Below are 20,453 nucleotides of genomic sequence, written 5' to 3' on the forward strand. Positions count from 1 at the left end.
AAATGCCTTACTTTACTATGACGTTTTTTATGACATTTTGAGGTCAAAAATTTTTTTGACTTTTTTTGCTCGAAAAAAACGCCATACTATACTATGACGTTTTTTATGACATTTTGAGGTCAAAAAAAATTTTGAATTTTTTTGGTCCATTTTGACGCCATACTATACTATGACGTTTTTTATGACATTTTGAGGTCAAAAAAAAATGTGACTTTTTTTGTCCAATTTTGACGCCTTACTATACTATGACGTTTTTTATGACATTTTGAGGTCAAAAAAAAATTTGACTTTTTTTGTCCAATTTTGACGCCTTACTATACTATGACGTTTTTTATGACATTTTGAGGTCAAAAATTTTTTTGACTTTTTTTGTCCAATTTTGACGCCTTACTATACTATGACGTTTTTTATGAAATTTTGAGGTCAAAAAATTTTTTGACTTTTTTTGCTCGAAAAAACGCCAAACTATACTATGACGTTTTTTATGACATTTTGAGGTCAAAAAAATTTTTGAATTTTTTTGGTCCATTTTGAAGACATACTATACTATGACATTTTTTATGACATTTTGAGGTCAAAAAAAAATTTTGACTTTTTTTGTCCAATTTTGACGCCTTACTATACTATGACGTTTTTTATGACATTTTGAGGTCAAAAAATTTTTTGACTTTTTTTGCCCGAAAAAAACGCCATACTATACTTTGACGTTTTTTATGACATTTTGAGGTCAAAAAAATTTTTGACTTTTTTTGCCCGAAAAAAACGCCATACTATACTATGACGTTTTTTATGACATTTTGAGGTCAAAATTTTTTTTGACTTTTTTTGCTCGAAAAAAACGCCATACTATACTATGACGTTTTTTATGACATTTTGAGGTCAAAAAAAATTTTGAATTTTTTTGGTCCATTTTGACGCCATACTATACTATGACGTTTTTTATGACATTTTGAGCTCAAAAAAAATTTTGACTTTTTTTGGTCCAATTTTGACGCCTTACTATACTATGACGTTTTTTATGACATTTTGAGGTCAAAAAAATTTTTGAATTTTTTTGCCCGAAAAAAAAGCCATACTATACTATGATGTTTTTTATGACATTTTGAGGTCAAAAAAATTTTGACTTTTTTTGCCCGAAAAAAACGCCATACTATACTATGACGTTTTTTATGACATTTTGAGGTCAAAATTTTTTTTGACTTTTTTTGGTCCAATTTTGATGCCTTACTATACTATGACGTTTTATATGACATTTTGAGGTCAAAAAAAATTTTGACTTTTTTTGCCAGAAAAAAACGCCATACTATACTTTGACGTTTTTTATGACATTTTGAGGTCAAAAAATTTTTTGACTTTTTTTGCCCGAAAAAAACGCCATACTATACTATGACGTTTTTTATGACATTTTGAGGTCAAAAAAATTTTTGACTTTTTTTGCCCGAAAAAAACGCCATACTATACTATGACGTTTTTTATGACATTTTGAGGTCAAAATATTTTTGACTTTTTTTGTCCAATTTTGACGCCTTACTATACTATGACGTTTTTTATGACATTTTGAATTCAAAAAAAATTTTGAATTTTTTTGGTCCATTTTGACGCCATACTATACTATGACGTTTTTCATGACATTTTGAGGTCAAAAAAAATTTTGACTTTTTTTGCCCGAAAAAAACGCCATACTATACTATGACGTTTTTTATGACATTTTGAGGTCAAAAAAAATTTTGAATTTTTTTGGTCCATTTTGACGCCATACTATACTATGACGTTTTTTTATGACATTTTGAGGTCAAAAAAATTTTTGAATTTTTTTGGTCCATTTTGACGCCATACTATACTATGACGTTTTTTATGACATTTTGAGGTCAAAAAAAATTTTGACTTTTTTTGGTCCAATTTTGACGCCTTACTATACTATGACGTTTTTTATGACATTTTGAGGTCAAAAAAATTTTTGAATTTTTTTGCCCGAAAAAAAAGCCATACTATACTATGATGTTTTTTATGACATTTTGAGGTCAAAAATTTTTTTGACTTTTTTTGCCCGAAAAAAAAACGCCATACTATACTATGATGTTTTTTATGACATTTTGAGTTCAAAAAAAATTTTGAATTTTTTTGGTCCATTTTGACGCCATACTATACTATGACGTTTTTTATGACATTTTGAGGTCAAAAAAAATTTTGACTTTTTTTTGTCCAATTTTGACGCCTTACTATACTATGACATTTTTTATGACATTTTGAGGTAAAAAAATTTTTTGACTTTTTTTGTCCAATTTTGACGCCTTACTATACTATGACATTTTTTATGACATTTTGAGGTCAAAAAAAAATTTGACTTTTTTTGTCCAATTTTGACGCCTTACTATACTATGACGTTTTTTATGACATTTTGAGGTCAAAAAATTTTTTGACTTTTTTTGCCCGAAAAAAACGCCATACTATACTATGACGTTTTTTATGACATTTTGAGGTCAAAAAAATTTTTGACTTTTTTTGTCCAATTTTGACACCTTCCTATACTATGACGTTTTTTATGACATTTTGAGGTCAAAAATTTTTTTGACTTTTTTTGTCCAATTTTGACGCCTTACTATACTATGACGTTTTTTTATGACATTTTGAGGTCAAAAAATTTTTTGACTTTTTTTGCTCGAAAAAACGCCAAACTATACTATGACGTTTTTTATGACATTTTGAGGTCAAAAAAATTTTTGAATTTTTTTGGTCCATTTTGAAGCCATACTATACTATGACATTTTTTATGACATTTTGAGGTCAAAAAAAAATTTGACTTTTTTTGTCCAATTTTGACGCCTTACTATACTATGACGTTTTTTATGACATTTTGAGGTCAAAAAATTTTTTGACTTTTTTTGCCCGAAAAAAAAACGCCATACTATACTATGACGTTTTTTATGACATTTTGAGGTCAAAAAAAATTTTGACTTTTTTTGGTCCATTTTGACGCCATACTATACTATGACGTTTTTTATGACATTTTGAGGTCAAAAAAAATTTTGACTTTTCTTGTCCAATTTTGACGCCTTACTATACTATGACGTTTTTTATGACATTTTGAGGTCAAAAATTTTTTTGACTTTTTTTGTCCAATTTTGACGCCTTACTATACTATGACGTTTTTTATGACATTTTGAGGTCAAAAAAAATTTTGACTTTTTTTGGTCCAATTTTGACGCCTTACTATACTATGACGTTTTTTATGACATTTTGAGGTCAAAAAAATTTTTGAATTTTTTTGCCCGAAAAAAAAGCCATACTATACTATGATGTTTTTTATGACATTTTGAGGTCAAAAATTTTTTTGACTTTTTTTGCCCGAAAAAAAAACGCCATACTATACTATGACGTTTTTTATGACATTTTGAGTTCAAAAAAAATTTTGAATTTTTTTGGTCCATTTTGACGCCATACTATACTATATACTAAAAACGCCATACTATACTATGACGTTTTTTATGACATTTTGAGGTCAAAAAAATTTTTGACTTTTTTTGCCCGAAAAAAACGCCATACTATACTATGACGTTTTTTATGACATTTTGAGGTCAAAATATTTTTGACTTTTTTTGTCCTATTTTGACGCCTTACTATACTATGACGTTTTTTATGACATTTTGAGTTCAAAAAAAATTTTGAATTTTTTTGGTCCATTTTGACGCCATACTATACTATGACGTTTTTTATGACATTTTGAGGTCAAAAAAATTTTTGACTTTTTTTGCCCGAAAAAAACGCCATACTATACTATGACGTTTTTTATGACATTTTGAGGTCAAAATATTTTTGACTTTTTTTGTCCTATTTTGACGCCTTACTATACTATGACGTTTTTTATGACATTTTGAGTTCAAAAAAAATTTTGAATTTTTTTGGTCCATTTTGACGCCATACTATACTATGACGTTTTTTATGACATTTTGAGGTCAAAAAAAATTTTGACTTTTTTTGCCCGAAAAAAACGCCATACTATACTATGACGTTTTTTATGACATTTTGAGGTCAAAAAAAATTTTGAATTTTTTTGGTCCATTTTGACGCCATACTATACTATGACGTTTTTTATGACATTTTGAGGTCAAAAAAAATTTTGACTTTTTTTGCCCGAAAAAAACGCCATACTATACTATGACGTTTTTTATGACATTTTGAGGTCAAAAAAAATTTTGAATTTTTTTGGTCCATTTTGACGCCATACTATACTATGACGTTTTTTATGACATTTTGAGGTCAAAAAATTTTTTGACTTTTTTTGCCCGAAAAAAACGCCATACCATACTATGACGTTTTTTATGACATTTTGAGGTCAAAAAAATTTTTGACTTTTTTTGCCCGAAAAAAACGCCTTCCTATACTATGACGTTTTTTATGACATTTTGAGGTCAAAAAAAAAATTGACTTTTTTTGTCCAATTTTGACGCCTTACTATACTATGATGTTTTTATGACATTTTGAGGTCAACAAGATTTTTGACTTTTTTTGCCCGAAAAAAACGTCATACTATACTATGACGTTTTTTATGACATTTTGAGGTCAAAAAAATTTTTGACTTTTTTTGTCCAATTTTGACGCCTTACTATACTATGACGTTTTTTATGACATTTTGAGGTCAAAAAATTTTTTGACTTTTTTTGCCCGAAAAAAACGCCATACCATACTATGACGTTTTTTATGACATTTTGAGGTCAAAAAAATTTTTGACTTTTTTTGCCCGAAAAAAACACCATACTATACTATGACGTTTTTTATGACATTTTGAGGTCAAAAAAAAATTTGACTTTTTTTGTCCAATTTTGACGCCTTACTATACTATGACGTTTTTTATGACATTTTGAGGTCAAAAAAGGTTTTGACTTTTTTTGTCCAATTTTGACGCCTTACTATACTATGACGTTTTTTATGACATTTTGAGGTAAAAAAAATCTTGACTTTTTTTGCCCGAAAAAAACGCCATACTATACTATGACGTTTTTTATGACATTTTGAGGTCAAAAAAATTTTGTACTTTTTTTGCCCGAAAAAAACGCCATACTATACTATTACGTTTTTTATGACACTTTGAGATCAAAAAAAATTTTGAATTTTTTTGGTCCATTTTGACGCCATACTATACTATGACATTTTTTATGACATTTTGAGGTCAAAAATTTTTTTTGACTTTTTTGGCCCATTTTGACGCCTTACTATAGTATGACGTTTTTTATGACATTTTGAGGTCAAAATTTTTTTTTGACTTTTTTGGCCCATTTTGACGCCTTACTATAGTATGACGTTTTTTATGACATTTTGAGGTCAAAAAAAATTTTGACTTTTTTTGGCCCATTTTGACGCCTTACTATAGTATTGCTTTTTTTCTGCATATTTTATTTTTTGCACAGCTTGGACTTTAACAAACTAATCCTACGAGCATCGTCCGATCATGCTGAAAATTGCTCTTCTTGCTCTTAAGGCCTTCATGACTAAAAGTTGTGAAAAGCTTTGGTCTGGATTATACGGTCTGGCCGTGGCTCTGCCACGAAAGGACCCTTCGCCAACACACAGGAAATTGATGTATTTGTGCCTGTATCTCCCACATACTTCACCCAATGTGGATCAAACTTTACAGTCATGTTGATCATGTGATTCAGAACAGATTCATGTACTACTGGGAATAGGAAATATGCGTATTTTTCATGTAGTTCACTGGAAGGCAGACCAGATGAGGATGGAGAAACTGATCAGCATACAAAAGAGAACACAGTGACATGCTCATATTATGCTACACACATACAGCACCTACTAGGGGGGAAGACATGTTTCTTGTAAATGTATATCTGGAGAGCAGATGAGATTAGGGCTGTTGGAAAGAAGAGAAGATAGTGGAGGCATTGGTGCAGTTTAGGTCCTTTTACTTGAAGCCATAAATGTCTGTTTATTTCAGTGTGCCATGTGAGATATATAATGGAAATACATACATTCTACATAGATGTGTTAACATGGAGTTGCCATGACAAGCTGTGTAGATTACACACTTACTTTGAATAATGTATATGACATATATGTAGGTGTTATTGCTATAGAATCAAAGCATGGACTTATGGCATATAATCTATAATGTGTTATGTATTTTTGTGTTACATCTGTGGGTAAGTGGTGATGTACATGATTGTATATGATTTGAAATAGTTCTTAATTGTTGAGAAAATAGAGAAAGCAAAGGATTTGGACATGTAAAGAGCACACAAACACACAACAGGCTCCATTAACCTGCTTCATCAACATCTCTCAAACTGAGCACTGACTGCGTGAGTTATCCTCTGACAGACTTCATACTTTTTTTCAACGTGCAACTTTCTTCTAACCATATTACACATGTAGTCACATAAACACAACTCACTCAAAGTACAAATGTCCATTAAAGTTAACTTTTTCATATATATATATATATATATATATATATATATATATATATATATATCCACAAATACCAGGATATATTTAACCAAGGACATCTTGGTATTCTTAATATATGTGGCTGAGAATAACACCATTGAAATGTCTACACAAACTCTAAACAACACTAAAGTAATTTACAAATAACACACTGTCCATTAAACCAAATTACATGTTTGCTCTGCACAGATAATCAGGATGACCTTCACTCTCTCAACTCATTTATATGCTCATATGATGATACACTCATAGCGCCCCCTGCTGGGAGGGGGCCATGTCTTTTCTGTGCTTCTCTGAGGAGAAGAGCAGGAGAGAGGACATAGGAGGACTCTTGTGCGTGGCTGCGCTGGCTGCGACTACCGCGGCTCGCAAGGGGTGCGAGGGCCCGCCCATCGCTACTTGCAGCTTTAATTGTTGTTGTTATTGTTTTAACAATAGCATGCTCGCGATACTTGGCCTTAAATAAGTTTTCATGTTTGAAATGGGGCAAGTTGACAGTATACCAGTGATCACACTATATCAGAATATATCTCATCTGTGTGTACATCAAGGCCATTCAAATAATGGCTTCTTGTAGCAAAATACAGTCATACTTTTGCTGTTGTTACAAATGTTTCATGTTGTTGCTGTTGTTTTTAATTTACTTTATTTACAAAAAAAGTTTAAAAAAAAAAGACAAATTCAAAATACAATTAGCATGTTTTATGTACTTGCATTTTTTTGTACGATCTACGGTACTCTGCAAGAAATAAAAGCGAAGATATTTACAACAGGTTTCTCCGGCAACGGTTGTGTCGCAAGGCATGATGGGTTGAAATAAAATGCAGCCAGAAACACCGGTAAGATTGGCCTCATCCAGCCAATGACCTCGCCCTGTGCATTAATATCAACCAATGGGAACACGTCAAGGCAGCAGTCTCTTACCGCTACACACCCACATTACTTTTGTGTCAACCACTTCGCGGGAGTTGTCACTACAGGAGCGGTCGTTTCTTTAAAACTAAGCAAACAGCATACGGGAGACTAGTAGGTAAATTTAAGAATTTCGCATGCAAAAAATGATACGATGTCTAATTTATTCTCTTTTAAGTTGTATCGAAGCGACAACATCTATGTTTAGACAGTATTTTTCCTTCTGTTGGATGAATGGGCAGCTAGTTATCGTGCGTTAACGTTAGCTAATCAACAGCTCATCGTCGCTCCGTATACATGTGGCGAGGTGTTGCTAGCAAACCATTCTCCCTCAGACACCTTACCTCAGATAATGCTAAGTCCTTTCTATGTCAAACGTATTATTAATATGAGAACGGACTGTTTATTTTGGTGTCCTGCACGTTGAAGCAGTTATGGCATGATTTTTTGCAGCTTTCTAACACTAGGTAGTTGCAGAATGGGGCTCTCGTTTTGCAGCCTCATATTTCATAGGATTCTTGTTGAAACCAATGGTAAATTTGAGACGATAATCTCAAATGTCTTGCGTATCCATAGAAACTACGCAGAGCGCGCATCCAGCAAGCTTGCCGCTGATGGAAGTTGTTATGCAACACTTGTAGAAATGGCTAGTTCAAATATTATGTGTCAGCTATTATATAATATCTTCGTCACTAACTAGCCGCTTTTTTCCTTTTTATTGGCTGATGAGATCCCTCATGGTCTCCATCCAGTATCGTTTAAGTCAATCGATTATGAGGACTGTTGGGAAGCTCGGGGTCTGGGGTCGATTGCATTGTGTATGTGCCAATGCGCCTGTGAAGATGATGAATCCTCCGCTGTGTTTTGGTTTCCCAGGGCAACCATGTCTGACAGAAAGGCAGTGATCAAAAATGCCGACATGTCGGAGGACATGCAGCAGGACGCCGTGGAGTGTGCCACACAGGCCCTGGAGAAGTACAACATCGAGAAAGATATCGCTGCATACATCAAAAAGGTAAACCCCCAACGAAGTCGGTTCTCACAGTTTAACTTTCACCTGCTGACTTGTGAGCAAAATCCATTGGTTCTGTTAAACTGACAGCTTTTGCAGTGATGTGATTGCAGCCAGTGGTGTAAAGCTATTTTTGCACTCACTGACCAGCCATCCCGTGCATCATTCTCGTTACACACCCAGCCTGGCGTTTCCAATTGTTTCCACTCTTCCTGAGTCGAAACCTGTTCCTCTTGGACCGACTGTCCCTCACAAGCCACATGACCACATTTTCTGTCTCCCATGATGGCATTCCTGCACAGAGTAGGGAGGGACACACCTTCAGCCATGATTGTCATAGAAACGGTTTCAAATACTTGTATTTGGCTGTGCATTGTCCCCGAGTGTTAGCGATTGTACACCTTAAACGAGTTTTTACAGCTGGTGAATTTGACAAGATTGAAGTTTATATTTTATATATTTGCACAACTGGTAATATGTTTGGATCCAATATTTTACCCAAAAGATAATTGGAAAAAAAGATTATCAAATGGGCAGCAATGTTCATTTATTTTCCTTCACTGTAATGTAGTTGTTCATATCTAAATACACTACATTGTAAAATACAACCACACAGTTGTCAAAAACCCAGAGTTCAGTAAATAACCCGGGTCAAGCTTGGGGTACATATTTCTCAGAATTTAACGTGTTTAGCCCTCAGAGACTGGCAGTATAGATAAAATGTTATATATTTCCACTCACTGACATCAGTAGTGAGACGGGTAGGAAAATATTTTGGGTGTGATCATTAGTGATATTGTGTAATATTTTGTCTTAGCTTACACTTTTATGAAGAGAAACATTAGTTTTGAAGTTCAGGCAAGTAATGGCATACTCTGTTCATTCCCTTCAGCTGCAACAACCTAATGTGTGATGAAAATTGAATCACATGATGTAGGCTTTAAAACCACAAATGACAAATGTGGTTAGTTTCTTCTCAATCCTTAACATCTACTATATGATATGCTTTACTAAGTATTTACAAGAAAACATTTTTTCTTCTCACATCCTAACATATTTTTCCACAAACGTCAGTGATGAATACACTGTCTTTGTCTCACACAGGAGTTTGACAAGAAATATAACCCGACCTGGCACTGCATCGTTGGGAGGAACTTTGGCAGCTACGTGACTCATGAGACCAAGCATTTCATTTACTTCTACTTGGGTCAGGTGGCCATTCTGCTGTTCAAGTCCGGCTGAGGGAACGCATTTTCTCGACACCAGATGACCATACATACAGTACTGACTGACTCGACAAAGGCACTTATCATTCCTTGGCAAGGGGCCGCTGCCTTTTTCTGTGCTGCTTTCTACTTTCTGTTTTTGAGGATAAAAAACCGTGGCCATGTTAAAGAGATGAAACACTTGTATTTATTTTTGTCTTGTTACATTAGACGTCATTTTTTTAATTAAAGCATAGCTGTTAAGCTGTTTGGGTCCAATGTCTGGTGTCGTCATTTCAATGCACTGCTTTATTATACTTTGCTGTATAAACAAGTAAACTTTACTATTGGAATGAAATTATCAAGTAGCATTAGGGAAAGTCTTAATTCCCCATGTGCATATTTGACATACTAAAACCATATCTGTAAAATCAAGTAATGGGGTATGAGACTCAGATATGTAGAGGAATATCTCATACACTATATGCTGAGGTCAACATGTTCATTAGGATTTGAGCCACTGCATCGTTCAAGGAGTAAATGTTTTGTATGGTAACCTTGAATTTTGTATGGTGTTCACATGTTGAGAGGATTCTTTCATTCTCACAAGACACTACTTACTAATGATAGATTAACCAATAAAACTACAACATACAGTGGGGTCCAAAAGTCAGACCACTTTTCTATCCTTCACTTGAATGGGAAAGTGGTTGCAGACCCCACTGTATACACACTATTGTAGGTCTGGAAATACTATGTTGCTGGAACGCCTAGAAAACACCCAAGCTGTGTGTGTGAACAAAATGTCAGTACAAACAAGGCAGGGGATGGCATAAGACGGTGGTACTGTTTATTACATGTTTAGAAAACCAGCTTGTGTGGGTAGACACCATTAGACAGGCTGAAGGAAGAGCGCAGATACCCTTTGAGCTGAGGTACTTTCTTGATGAGGGGCAGGAGCTGAGCATCAACAGCCTTCTGGTCCTCCTTCCTCTGCTCTGTCAGCTGGTACTTCTGCAAATTAAGAGCAAGAAAACCACTGAGTCAGGTATCATTAATCAGGGCGCCAATGTCTCACAGGAAATGTGTAAAATAGCGTATTCTGAGACATTATATAAGTTAGCTCACCTCTTTCTCAGTATCAAAGATTTCTCCCTCCTGGTGACGGGGCCTCCTCAGCTTCTTCTTCTTGAAGTAGGCGTCGTTCAGAGTTTTGGGGATCTTCATACCAGAGATGTCAATTTTGGTGTTGGTGGCAATGACAAACTTCTGATGAGCCCTGCGCAGGGGAACTCTGTTCAAGGCAAGAGGGCCTGAAAGTATGCAAAAACAAAAGAAGGCTTGTTAGAAAAAAGAGAACTGAGACACCCGACATTGCGCGGACACTGCCAAGTAACCAAAATCTTCACCACCGAAAACAGCCACTTACCAGTGACAAGCAGGAGACCACTTGAGAGCTGCTTCAGGAACACCACACGCTAAAAAAAACAAAAAACAGTCATCAATTGTGAAGTCATATTGTGCCATTTGAATGATACAATTTAATAGCTGCAATCCACTTTCAGGCTGAGCTATTTAGACGGGGGAAATGTAAATCTATTTGACACGCACTCTTGGTTTTATCGAGAAGGCTCTCTGCCTGTCAGGTTTCATAGCTGAAACATTATTTAGGTCAGCCACTGCTGAAAGTCTGTGTGGGCATACTTGCTTCCATAACTTGCCCGTGTAGTGTTTGAGAGTGGGAGGGACAGAGTCTGTGGTACCGACGGTGTGCGATTATAGTGATGTTAAACCCACAATGTGTCCTTCAGGAGAAATTTTTCATGGACAATAAGAATCCGTCACTGGTTTGTTTGGGCAGCCAATATCTATTGATGCTGTGTGTTCTGCGAGTCTCTTTGTGGAAACTGATGGTGACAAAATGTCAATTTAAGACGGCTTTGTCTGTGACAGTTAAGGAAAAAAAAACACAAGTATCCACAACAATTACAATGAGTAAAAATGCTAGGCCAATATCAGTTTCTCAGAAATGATGTAAAGTTAAGTGACATGCAACAGAAAAAATAATTTGAAGGCTGGGTTCCTTTAGCCAAGTTGCTCAATTTCTGCCATTAGACTCCCCTGAGCACTTTACTAAGGTTATAAAATGTCAATTTTCAGCTGTAATCTTTAGATTGTCCAAAATTTTGTCTGACTGTTGACTTTGACAGATCAACCATAAACCTGTAAATCAATAATGATACTATAATAACTAGCCCACTAGTTATGATAGGCTACCATGAGCAAAGAACTAATGTGACTGTTGATGCAAACTATGTTTGAGGTGATCATACATACAAACTTTTATAACATTTGCCAGACCATGGAAATCATCACCATGATGTGACAATTTCCAGTCCAACAATTTCCAGTCCTTTTATAGTCAACTGTAATCAATTTGGCAGCATGAAGTTCAAGTAATGTACACTGAAATATGTAAAATATCAAAATTTTAATATTTCCCTGCATAAAAAAACAACATTGCATTGTATTTTGCCACTGATCACAACTTTAATATTTCTACTTTTTCTATTTCTATTTACCGTTACATTAGATGTAAACAAACCTTTTAAAATTATAAATAATGTTTGAAGTCTAGGGATGAGCCTACATGATAAAAGACCCAAAAATCAATGGGAATGAATGCAGGTTCATATTCTATGATCTAAAATTTTGATGGTGGAATCTTTAGAGATTATAATGACCAAAACTTCCATACTATGAGAGTCTGCATCAAGTTAAACAAGCTTAGTACAATATATGACAGTTAGAAATAATCCTGTTCTAGTCACAGATTCCTACTCCTTAAACTCCCACAGTGGACTCTATACTTACAAAGTTACCTCTCAACCCAGTTCCAAGGGCACTACATATTCACCTCTTAAGTTGGTGCAGCCCTCTATAAGCATGTTGTCAATCATTTTTGCCAATTCATGTGAACACTTGCATCATTACCAAGGCATGTGCTAGAAATGGTTCTCACCTTTCCACGGTGGCGACCAGTGAGCAGGATGAGGACAGATCCTGGGACGATGGAGCTGCGCAGCTTTCTCTTGTGCTGGCTGAAAGGCTTCTTCCCATGGCTCTTCAGCTTACGGGGAACATCCTCTGTGGGGTAGTAGCGGGGCTACAGTAGAAGAGCACACACAAATATGTTAGATCTTTGATTGTGGGTTTGCTGCAGAAATCCAGTCAATGATACACATATACAAAATACATTAAAACAAAATTAAACACTATGTACACTCAGCTGGTAGTTTATTAGGAACATTTAGCTAAAGCTAATGGTATTACAATAGTATGGCAATGAATCTACCACATCAAAAGTTACAGTGTTCAGTTTTTACTGTAACTGTTATAGAGAGGCATTGATTCAACTGTATGATAGTTCTGGAGAATGCAGTTTGTTGTGCTGGTACATTATACAAAGACACTAGTGGTCATCACTCACCATTTTGCGCAGCTTGACAACACGAGTGCCTCCATTCTTCTCTCCTCCAACAGTCTTGACAAGAGTGGCCTGGGGCTTCACCTTAATCTTTTTCTCCATCTGAAATAAGAGCAAATTATTGTCATAACAAGACGCATACAACAACTGTGATGTGCTTACGGCTTCCTATATCTCATTTTGCAGGGTGTCTTGGATGTCCCCTCACCTTGGTCTCAGTGGTCTTGGTCTTCCTCTTGTACATAGCCCGCCGGGCGTACATAGCGGAACGGGAGTAGCGGCCAATGCCCCGGGCCAGAACCGGGTTCCGGCTCCCGTGCTTCTTCTTGGCAGACTTCTTGTCTCCCTCTGCCATCTGACATAAAGGTAAAACGTGTTTATATACCAACTGCACAAATGTAATGCACCAGTACTGTATTTGATGTGGCTTACTTTTAATGATTATCACAGAAAAATCATTGTTCCAGCCTAAGTTGGATAGTGTATTGTGTACTATTATATAGAGTTCTGCCATCAACTCCAGCATAATAGCACTCTTCTAATGACAACTACAGCCTTCACGTAGTGTTCCTAGTCTAATTACACATTGTATTGGTAAGCAGCAGCAGCAAAAAAAAAAACGTTCTACAAACTAATATTACATTCAATCAGTTGAGTGCTAAACACCACAGCCATCGCCAATGCACAGGAGGCATGAGTAACGTTAGCTACAAGCTAGCAACACTAAAGAGTAGATTCGCTAGCTGGCTAGCCAGCCACTTGTCAACTGAAAATGGCTATTTTATGTTTTAAATGAAGAGAAGTATGTGACAGCGGAACTGAATACGTAAACAGCACATAAGTGCGACGGAGGACACACACGTTTCTATAAAAATACTAGCTAGACATTACAGAGAGCATGAAGGCTAGCCGGCGGCCTAGGGCTACCGATAAACCAAACTTCATTATAACAGAAATATGACGGACAAATCATGGTAATAACGATGTCCAGCGCATCATCTAAATACACAGATGCGTCTCCTAACATTTTGAGATTGTATTTTTTGCTCTATAACACAGATGAAAACAGATTTTATTCGCACAGCAACACGAAGGCAAGGCTGTCTTACCTTTGCTATGAAAAAAAGACCGACATCCGGGCATGTGACGTATATAAGGACGCTGCACCATGACGTTGACGTAATTGCGTCGAGTGTTGAGGGTGTGTTGGTCTTTGTAGTCCTAAATACATCGGTACTGAAGTAACCATTGCACCGGTTTTTAACTGTTTTTTAGTTGCTTCAATAAACAAATTCATTACAAATGTTGTGTGTAAATACCCAACATCAAATACCATCCACTCAGTTACTGTTTTCTTTTCTAAAAGTATTTTGAGCATATGTAAATTACACATACTACATGTATAAGAAAGTTTGAATATCTTTATTGCATTGCATTGCATTGCATATAGCCTGCTGTTGACCATTTAGAACAGAAGACAGGCCAATGCTTAGGTTCTGCATTACAGGGAAGCAACTGTAGAAAAAAATCAAAAGCGAAGCTGTGTGATTTGATTCCCCTCCCAGTTCTCAGCAGATGAGAGGCAGAAATCCTCCCTTGAATAAAACACAGAAAAAGACATGAACAAAGAGGCAACTGTTGTACCAATTAATTGCATAAGGTAAGTCTTCTGAGGTTGAGAGATGTAACTTTCTGAGGTGGGTGCAGCTACTGTTTTACTTATGTTTGGGGCTCTTTGTCTAAATCATATGTGTGTGATCACAAAATAAACTGTGAAAGAAGATCTCTCTGTGTGAAATCTGCTTTTATTGCAGAAATTACGTTTAATTACGCACAAATATATCAACATCTCCTGCAGCAGAACAAGGGAAAAAAAGCAACAAATGCAGTGTCATTACTCTATGATAAATTCAACGTTGTTTTCTTTCAAAATTGAATTTATTGAGTTTCTTTGACACATAAATACAAAATCACTTTTAGCTGGAGCAATCACAGGTCAGACATGTTTTCTGGCAAAACTAATCCCTGATAAAGGTGTGTGAGAAAGAGCATTTTAAGGCAAACATCAGATTTCAGAGTTCCTTTTAAACCTTAATCTAACTCAACACAAACTGTACTTTATGAGTTAATAATATGCTTCATGGGTTAGTGTGACCAAAGAGCAATCTCTGTATTTCAGGTACACACAGAAACAGACACTCTAGTACAACGATCAGAAACATGAGTTAGCTCCTTATCAACACAGGACTTCCAAGGCAACACTGGACTGAAACATTTATTGTGCACTTTGTAAAAAAAAAACAGGTTGAACAGAAGTAACAAGAGTAAGCAGTGGAAAATGAGTGATAGTTTTGTTTGTGTGCCAAGGAAAACCTGAGCAGCAGTGCCTCATGTTGAGAGAACATGAATTATTTCATGTGTATGTGGAGAAAAAAGATCTCTTCAGCATGTGTCAACTGAATTTTTTGTTATGTTAGTGAAGTGAGCGAGTGTGTGGGACATTCTTCTACAGGAGTTCTTCTGATTCTGACAGTTTCCTTAGTAACTTTGGAGGACGATGGCAATGCCCTGACCACCACCGATGCAGGCAGAGCCAACAGCGTACTTGCCTCCTCGTCGCCTGTCAGAAACGAAAAAAAAAAAGTTCATTATTCAAAGCTACTCTATGCGCCGGCATCTTAGCTGATATACAGTACATATAATTACTAATCATTAAGTTACCTCAGCTCATGAACCAGGTGAGCAGTGATGCGTGCTCCAGAAGCACCAAGAGGATGTCCAATGGCAATGGCACCACCGTTAACGTTGCTTTTCTCTGGATCCAGTCCAAGAGCCTTAGCAACAGCCAGGTACTGAGGGGCAAAAGCCTCATTCACCTGTGCAAAGTAAATTAAAGTATGTGTGTGAGTGCTTTTTATGCAACCTCAAACCGGACTAGAAAGGTGTGGAGGCCATAAAGATAGGCAGAGGCTGCTCTGGAAGAGAGCACAGCCTGGCAGAGCAGTTGTTAGTAGTTCCACCAAAAAGACATTTCCCAATAAAACTTATCATTTGGTTTCAATTAAATAATTTAATAATGCTTCTGCACTTTTATGTAAGTCAACTTTTGAATTCAGGATTTTTACTGTTAATGGAATATTCTTCGAGTGTTGTACTAGTACTGTAACTTGAGTGGTCTGATTACTTCTTCCACCAATGATGAAATGTATGACATTATCTAAAGTAACAAGAGTAAGAGTAACAGAAGTAACAAGAGTAAGCAGTGGAACAGATATTGGTTTTTCACCAGTAACAAACCTCCACAAGATCCATGTCGTTGAGAGTCAGACCGGCTTTTTTAAGAGCTTCTGTGATTGCTGGAACGGGGCCTAAAATGATTAGAATGAAACCAGAAATTCTTACTCTATGAGATCATGCCGAATAGCACAACAGTTTATTAATCATTCATTCTGCTTTAAAGGGTCTCTCAAAAGGGTTAAATTGCATCTCCATAACAGAGACATCACTCACCAATTCCCATAATGCTTGGGTCACACCCTGACACGTGATAGGCCACAATTCTGGCCAGTGGAGTGAGCTTGTGCTCTTTCAGCGCATCTTCACTTGCGATCACCACTGCAGCAGCACCGTCAGATACACCCTGGAGATCAAGCCGAGAGCGTTAAATTTAGTTCAGTGACTTTGAAATGAGGTTTCCTCAAAAGTGCTCTGAATGATCTCATCCACAGCAATCATGTTTAATTAAAATTAAAACATGGAAACAACTAAAATGGGTGTTTCTAGCTTTTCGTGTTAAAGAAACTGAACATTTTTGAGATGATGTTTAAAGTCAAAGACTACTTGGATGATAAAATATTAACTGACACCATAGGCTTTAACTCACCGATGCATTGGCTGCAGTAACAGTCCCTCCCTTCTTGAAGACAGTAGGCAGTTTGGCCATCTGTTCTAGTGTGGTCTGAGGCCGGGGGTGTTCATCCTGAGCCATGGATGCCTTGCCTTTCTTAGCTTTCACATCAATGGGAGCAATTTCTGCTGTGTAGTGTCCAGCCTCATGAGCTGCAAACAAAAAAACAAGTTATCATTTAACCACAAAGACTGAGCTCAAGCTGAGCCTGATCAGAAACTTCTTGACACCAAGAACACCAGTCTTTCTTTTCTTCTCAAAAGCAATATATGTCACTGTTGCTATGTATAAGGTGAGCAGACCATGAAAAACGAATCCTGTCTTACCGGCCTTCCACCTTTGTTGTGTCTGGTAAGCATAGTTGTCACAGTCTTCTCGTGTGATCTGGTATTTCTCTGCCAGATTTTCTGCTGTGATGCCCATTGGGATTTTGATGTGCAGGTCAGTCAGACCAGCCCACAAAGTGTCCTCTAGCTGTCAAGCAGACCAGGAGAGGTTTTAAGCTTGTGTCAGAGCTTCTGAAGTTTAATAACAAGCTGTCTTTATGGTAACCAATCAAAAGCCAACCTTGAGATCGACTCCAAATCTTGTACCAAATCGTATGTTGCGAACAGCATACGGGGCCTGGCTCATACTCTCTGAGCCTCCACACAGGACCACCTCTGACTCCTTTAGGCAAATCTCCTACAAACACAGAAGGTAACAGGTTTAGACTTAGACTTAGATAAATTTTATTGCTCCACGGGGGGAATTGTTTGGTCACAGTAGCTCAGTTGCACACAAAGAAAAAAAGAAAAAAATTTAAATAAAATACAGTATTATCAGAAAAAAAGCTTTTGTTCTGGAGCAACAAGACAAACGTATAAAAATATATGGACCATGTTCTTCATTATATAGTGGCTGTCTTTCACACATATAAACTCAGAGGACCCTTTCTTAAGTTCACCCGTATGATTTTGTGCATTTCAATACAACAGCTCAGCCATAACATCTATCTTTACAAATCTCACAGTATTCAGTTTTTGGTGACACTGTCAAAGGTGTTCATTTAATTATGTTTATCTTTGATAGCAGCACCAGAAACTAAAACCTGAGTCTATTTTAATTCTACAATTCTAATTCAATATAAAAAAAACCAAAAACTAAAGATTGTAGGGAACATAATATTACACTTTATAGCAGAACAGTAGTATTGGATTGGACAGGTGTACCTAATAAAATGGCTACTGAGTGTACAATGGTTTATTGTACATTTGTATTCCTGTCAGAATGGTTTTTGTTCTTCGTGGAGAGCTTACATGAGCACCACTGATGATGGCCTGGAATCCAGATCCACACAGTCTGTTCACAGTGAGCGCAGGAACTGGGATAGGAACACCACACCTCAGACCCACATGACGAGCAATGTAAGGTGCATCAGCTGAGCTCTGAAATTAGGGGGGGTAGATAATGACAGGACACTAATAAGCACACAAGTAAGTATGTTAACACAGGTATTTTCATGTGATAGTACTTGTGATGTGTTGAATTTGATAGCTGATATGTTAGATTTTGGTTACCTGCATGACATTCCCCATGATGACACTGTTTACGAGCTCTGGTGCCACACCCCCTGCAGCAAGGGCAGCCTTGGCTGCATGCTCTGCCAAGTCTGTTGCACTGTGATCTTTCAGCACGCCACCATAGGTACCGAATGGAGTGCGCTTGGCAGCTACAATAAATACACCTGCCGAAAACAGGAGCAGTTCAGTTCAATAACAAGGAGTTCACAACACCCATCATCAAACCACAGCTAGATCGTAGTGTGAGGATTTACTGAGATGGTAAGAAACTGCAGGGATGATTGATAAAGCCAGTGCATTAAGATGCAAAGGATAAAGATGTGGCATAAAAGGGAAACTAATGTCAGATGCGGGACAAGAGGGACAAGAGAAGCAACTAATTGTGGACTCAAGTTCAGGGATTGTGCAATTTTTTTTGTAACTTTTTAAAACAAATTTGAAAATATGCCTGTTGATTTAAGAGCTTGATCAAAATTAAATTGGAATCTATCTAATACAGCAAAACACAGATGTAGCGAAGGTTTTTTATTGGTAATTCAAACCTATAGTGAAATGTGGTGCCCTCTTTCGACATACTATTACAACAAGAGAACAAAATTAAGTAAAGCACATTTGTTTTAGGTCTCAAGACACAGTGTGCAATATACTCAGTAGAGAGAACAAATGTACACTAGTATATACCTAGTACAAATCCTCATTAGGTTGGTTAATAGCTAATAGATATGATCCCTATGTTGAAATCTAATCTGACACTGAACTATCGACTAACCTCTGGTACTTGTGAGGAGGAGCTAAATACCTTGACCTACCATTGCATTCACACTGCACTGGGCTTTAATTCTGGTTTCCCCTAACATTATAGTAACACCTGACTTGCGCTAGATGGGTGTTTTTAGTGTTGTGTAATATATTCTTTCTTTTTTTTACAATCTGCCCATTCACAACAGGTGCTTACATGTTAATGAATTAACATCTATGATCCATGGATCTAACTGCTCTAATATAACACTGAAACTGATCATCCATAATTGATATATTTACTTTTGATACTGATTGCCTTAAACTTTGAGGAAGTACTCCTGCCCATTGCTACAAAGGTAAACAAATATGGAAATATATGATAAACACCACAATGATAAATAAACTAAAATTATATACACAGCTTCAAAAATAATCTATATTGTTGAGACAGTTCAAGCAGTAGGTCTTATGAGCTACTTTGTTTTGTGATAAGGAAACAGTCTAAGAGTCCATAAGGTTACAGAAGGATGTAAAGAAGGTTTTCACCTTTTCTAATTTGCATTTGTGTAGAAAATCTCGCAGTCGACAAACAGTTGTTAGTGATCTTGAGTCCATCTTGTCACCTTTCGCCTATACTGCAGCAACGTCATGCTCAGCATGACGTTTCACACTCTCCTGACATTTATATTTACATAAAATCAACTTTACAGTAAAGGGATTCATTCCTTCATTCAAGTCACTGCTAATAATATGCTGATAAGCAAATCTGAAACATGCATCTCCAACATTAAGAATATTCAAAGTCTACCAGCAGCAATCCTGCTTTTTTAAATTTTTGCCTCTTGCTGAGCTAAAACGTTTTTGTTTACCTCTGAGAAGCGCCATGATGCTGATTCAACAACCCACCACTATCAGGATCAAACTTTTCCTCCGAAATCCTAGTTGTGGCACTTTGAATCGATCCGGGGTGAATACAAAAACTGGACACACCAGCGACCTTTCCCCTAAATAATGCCACCGCAGCTAACTGTTCATTCATCAGGTAAGATTCGACAAAAAATGTAACACACAAATTCAAACTATGATATTATTAATAATCACTGGTCTCCCAACATTTTATTAATCATCATATTTATTATCATATTTATTAATTATCCAGTATTAAATA

The 20,453-nt window shown here is 36.4% G+C and overlaps 3 protein-coding genes across 4 annotated transcripts; 1 reads left to right on the forward strand and 2 right to left on the reverse strand.

Annotated features, from left to right (window-relative positions):
- Window positions 1-7,382: 7,382 nt before the first annotated feature.
- Window positions 7,383-9,862, forward strand: dynll1 (dynein, light chain, LC8-type 1). 2 transcript variants are annotated; one of them, XM_041042114.1, is made up of 3 exons: window positions 7,383-7,485; window positions 8,248-8,386; window positions 9,488-9,862. In XM_041042114.1, exons 2-3 carry the CDS (start codon window positions 8,255-8,257, stop codon window positions 9,623-9,625), a joined length of 270 nt encoding a protein of 89 aa, XP_040898048.1. In that variant the 5' UTR covers window positions 7,383-7,485; window positions 8,248-8,254; the 3' UTR covers window positions 9,626-9,862. The 2 variants fall into 2 exon arrangements, with proteins under 2 accessions (XP_040898048.1, XP_040898047.1); XM_041042113.1 differs by having other exon boundaries at window positions 7,391-7,489.
- Window positions 9,863-10,424: 562 nt separating this feature from the next.
- rpl6 (ribosomal protein L6) lies at window positions 10,425-13,450 on the reverse strand. Its single transcript, XM_041042112.1, has 6 exons — window positions 13,284-13,450; window positions 13,079-13,177; window positions 12,611-12,754; window positions 11,018-11,066; window positions 10,717-10,901; window positions 10,425-10,602 (listed from the first exon to the last, which is right to left on the reverse strand). Exons 1-6 carry the CDS (start codon window positions 13,428-13,430, stop codon window positions 10,450-10,452), a joined length of 777 nt encoding a protein of 258 aa, XP_040898046.1. The 5' UTR covers window positions 13,431-13,450; the 3' UTR covers window positions 10,425-10,449.
- Window positions 13,451-14,876: 1,426 nt separating this feature from the next.
- Window positions 14,877-20,292, reverse strand: acaa2 (acetyl-CoA acyltransferase 2). The gene is made up of 10 exons (XM_041043282.1): window positions 20,155-20,292; window positions 18,542-18,708; window positions 18,281-18,409; window positions 17,550-17,666; window positions 17,309-17,456; window positions 16,959-17,134; window positions 16,586-16,715; window positions 16,373-16,443; window positions 15,797-15,951; window positions 14,877-15,695 (listed from the first exon to the last, which is right to left on the reverse strand). Exons 1-10 carry the CDS (start codon window positions 20,168-20,170, stop codon window positions 15,614-15,616), a joined length of 1,191 nt encoding a protein of 396 aa, XP_040899216.1. The 5' UTR covers window positions 20,171-20,292; the 3' UTR covers window positions 14,877-15,613.
- Between the last annotated feature and the right edge of the window lie 161 nt (window positions 20,293-20,453).

The sequence above is a fragment of the Toxotes jaculatrix genome, chromosome 7 (genome assembly GCF_017976425.1).
Source record: "Toxotes jaculatrix isolate fToxJac2 chromosome 7, fToxJac2.pri, whole genome shotgun sequence".
NCBI classification, from domain to species: domain Eukaryota; kingdom Metazoa; phylum Chordata; class Actinopteri; family Toxotidae; genus Toxotes; species Toxotes jaculatrix.